Source organism: Arachis duranensis, chromosome 9 (genome assembly GCF_000817695.3).
Source record: "Arachis duranensis cultivar V14167 chromosome 9, aradu.V14167.gnm2.J7QH, whole genome shotgun sequence".
In the NCBI taxonomy this organism is placed as follows: domain Eukaryota; kingdom Viridiplantae; phylum Streptophyta; class Magnoliopsida; order Fabales; family Fabaceae; genus Arachis; species Arachis duranensis.
Genome location: NC_029780.3, coordinates 30,650,497 through 30,654,301, shown reverse-complemented (window position 1 = coordinate 30,654,301; position 3,805 = coordinate 30,650,497). Strand labels below are relative to the sequence as shown.

General features: G+C 41.9%; 1 protein-coding gene across 1 annotated transcript; it reads left to right on the top strand.

The window, feature by feature from the left end:
* Positions 1-387: 387 nt before the first annotated feature.
* LOC127741533 (uncharacterized) lies at positions 388-2,124 on the top strand. The gene is made up of 3 exons (XM_052254248.1): positions 388-439; positions 1,277-1,350; positions 1,471-2,124. Exons 1-3 carry the CDS (start codon positions 388-390, stop codon positions 2,122-2,124), a joined length of 780 nt encoding a protein of 259 aa, XP_052110208.1.
* The last annotated feature ends 1,681 nt before the right edge of the window (positions 2,125-3,805 follow it).

Sequence of the window (3,805 nt, the reverse complement as noted above, 5' to 3'; positions counted from 1 at the left end):
GTTTATCCAGAGTATTAGAAAGGTGTGTTAGTTCAAACCTTGTATTAAATTTTGAAAAATGTCATTTTATGGTAAAACAAGGTATTGTTCTAGGACATGTCATTTCTAATACTGGCATTTCAGTTGATCCAGCAAAAGTAGATGTTATTTTTGGTCTACCTTATCCCTCCTCCGTGAGGGAAGTCCGTTCGTTTCTTGGTTATGCAGGTTTCTACCAGTGATTCATCAAGGACTTCAGTAAGGTAGTGTTGCCTTTATCCCGACTGCTGCAGAAGGATGTTGAGTTCGAGCTGAATGAGAACTGCATGGTAGTGTTTGATAAGCTGAAGACCGCTAACCCAAGCCCCTATTGTGAGAGGGCCTGACTGGAGTCAACCTTTTGAGATTATGTGTGATGCCTCCAATTACGCCGTAGGTGCGGTGCTGGCTCAGCGCGATGGTAAGGATCCTTTCATGGTTGCCTACGCATCTAAGACCTTAGACACTGCCCAGTCTAATTATACTACTACTGAAAAAGAGCTTTTAGCTATTGTTTTTGCTCTGGATAAATTCCGAGCCTATTTAGTTGGTGCTAAGGTAGTAATATACTCAGACCATGCATCTCTAAAATATTTATTAGCTAAGAAGGAGTCCAAACCAGGGCTAATACGTTGGATATTGTTGCTGCAAGAATTTTATTTAGAAATTAAGGATAAGAGTGGTTTCCAGAATTTAGTGGCTGACCATTTGAGTTGCCTGGAGCACATTAAGGATGACTCTACTCCTATCAATGACACTTTTCCATTTGATAGCTTGCATGCAATATCTGAAGTAGTTCCTTGGTATCCACCTATAGCTAATTATTTGGTTAGTCGTACCTTCCCTCCCAATTTTATTAAGCATCAGAGAGACAAGCTTAAAAGCGAGTCCAAATATTATATATGGGATGACCCATATCTATGGAGATGTGGTGCTAACCAAATAATTAGAAGGTGTGTGCCGAAATCAGAATTCCAATCCATTTTAGAGGCCTGCCACTCTTTAGAGAGCGGAAGACATTTTGGTCCTCAAAGAACAGCTAGAAAAATTTTAGACTGTGGTTTCTAGTGGCCCACACTGTTTAAGGATGCTAGAATTTATTGTGACTCTTGTTCTTCATGCCAAAGGTTTGGTAATATATCAAAGAGGGATGAGATGCCCCAACAATTTATGTTGTTCTGTGAAATTTTTGATGTGTGGGATATTGACTTCATGGGTCTATTTCCAAACTCCAATGGTTTCTTATATGTACTGCTAGCTGTGGATTATGTTTCTAAATGGGTGAAAACTATACCTACCCGTATTGATGATACTAACACTGTTGTTTCCTTTGTTCGAAATAATATTATCTGTCGCTTTGGATCACCACGAGCAATCGTGAGCGATCAAGGCACTCACTTTTGCAACAAGAGATTAATAGGTCTACTGAAGAAACATGGAATTATTCATAAGGTTGCAATAGCTTACCATCCCCAGACCAATGGACAAGCCGAGGTCTCTAATAGAGAGATAAAGTGTATCCTGGAGAAAGTCGTCAAGCCCCATAGAAAGGACTGGAGTTCCAGGCTTGCAGATGTGCTTTGGGCTTATCGGACAGCATACAAGACACCAATCGGAATGAGTCCCTTCCGCTTAGTCTACGGAAAGGCATGTCACCTCCTAGTGGAGATAGAATACAAAGCCTTCTGGGTAGTGCGGGAATGCAACATGGGATTTGAGAAAATCGGATCTAAGAGGAAGTTACATCTACAGGAGCTAGAATGCCTTCTACTGGAAGCATACGAGAACTCCAGGCTATACAAGGAGAATGTGAGGGCTGTTCATGACAAGAATATAAAGCACAGAGAGTTCAGAGCTGGTGAGTTAGTTCTCCTTTACAACTCCAGGTTGAGACTCATGCCAGACAAGCTGAGATCAAGGTGGGAAGGCCCTTACAGGGTAGAAAAGGCTGAACTATATGGCGTCTTCCATCTGCGCCATCCCTCAAGCCCCAAAATTCTCAAGGTTAATGGCCACCGCTTAAAGCTATACAATGGTGAGAAGACGAGGGACAACAAAGAGCTAGAAATCTTCCTCTTGGAAGACCTACCAACAGTAGAAAACTGAGCTTCTGGACCGTCCAACTTAAGGACATTAAAGCAAAGTGCTAGGTGGGAGACAACCCACCATGGTATGATCATTCCTTTCTTCCTTATGAGTTTTATTTCGTTTCATCTTTATCTGTGTTAGTTCATATATCATACATTATCCCTGCATTCTGCAAAAAAAAAACTCTCGACGCTCACGCATCTCTGGCGCGCCCGCGCCCCAGCAAGGGTCGAAATTGATCCAAAAGTTACAGAAAATTGGGCTGGAGGCGCATAGGAGGGGGGCTTCACGCCTGAATCACCCACACGTGCCCGCACACTGTGCGAACGCACCCCATGTGCCTTTGCCCATCCACGCGTAGGGGCCCCTGCCACGTATGCGTGCGTCTGGAAATCAGCGTAATTGAATGTTTTGGCCGAAAGTTGTGCTGGCCTCGCGCTGGTTTCACGCTAGAGGTGCAGCCACTGTCGCGCGCAAGCGCTCTGGACGCGTCCGCGTCCCTCCCCTTTTTCACGAGCCACGCGAACGCACATTGTGCACGTCTGCGTCGGTTGCGCCGCATCACTCACCCAGTGCGCCACCCAATTTTCATTCGCTCTCCCTCCCAAATCCTAATTCTCTCTTTCACAATCCTAATTTCTTTCTTCTTTTCTCTTCTTCTATCTTTCCTACTTTCTTTTTCTTCTTTTCTTCTCCCCTCTTTCCCACTCACATTCTCCATCCACTATCTATTTTCATCTTCTCAAGGTTTCTTTTTCTTTCTTTTTTCTCCCTTCCTCTTTATTTATTTTTGCATTCTTATGTTTGGTGTTAGAAATTTATTTTGGCGGTTGCCTTCTTCTATATTTGCTTGTGGATATATTGAGGAGTGACTTGACAATTAACAATTTTAATTTTGGATTGCATGCATGCTTGGATTAATTACTATACTTAACATGTTTTACGTGCATACCAAGTATTTGTGAGAAAGTCCCTATGGCATTATGAACTCTCAATTCTTTTATTCTTCTACTCTAATGCCTATTTTTCACAAAACCCTTGCAATTCCTTCTTTATTCAATATAATTGTCAAAACAAACATGATTGTTAAGTTTGTTACATATGTTAATAAATTTTCACTATTGCTGCTTGATCTATGCTACTCATGCCTTTGCTTGCATACTTTTAAACATCTGATGAGCGGATAATTTATACGCTTTTTGGCATTGTTTTTATATAGTTTTTAGTAAGTTTAAGCTACTTTTAGGGATGTTTTCATTAGTTTTTATGATAAATTCACATTTTTAGACTTTACTATGAGTTTGTGTGTTTTTCTGTGATTTCAGGTAAATTCTGACTGAAATTGAGGGATTTGAGCAGAACTCTGAAGAAGGCTGACAAAAGGACTGCTGATGCTGTTGGAATCTGACCTCCCTGCACTCGAAATGAATTTTCTGGAGCTACAGAACTCCAATTGGCGCGCTCTTAACGGCGTTGGAAAGTAGACATCCAGGGCTTTCCAGCAATATATAATAGTCCATACTTTATTCGAAGAATGACGACGTAAATTGGCGTTGAACGCCAAGTACATGCTGCTGTCTGGAGTTAAACGCCAGAAAAACGTCATGATCCGAAGTTGAACGCCCAAAACACGTCATAACCTGGAGTTTGACGCCAAGAAATGCCTCTACTCGTGGATTGATCAAGCTCAGCCCAAGCA

What these genes read in the sequence shown, in the direction of transcription:
- LOC127741533 (XM_052254248.1), top strand. Translation starts at nt 388, where the DNA reads ATGTGTGATGCCTCCAATTACGCCGTAGGTGCGGTGCTGGCTCAGCGC. An exon ending in GGTGCTGGCTCAGCGCGATG is followed by an intron (nt 440 to 1,276) that starts GTAAGGATCCTT and finishes ATGTACTGCTAG; the next exon opens with CTGTGGATTATGTTTCTAAA. An exon ending in CTAACACTGTTGTTTCCTTT is followed by an intron (nt 1,351 to 1,470) that starts GTTCGAAATAAT and finishes ATTATTCATAAG; the next exon opens with GTTGCAATAGCTTACCATCC.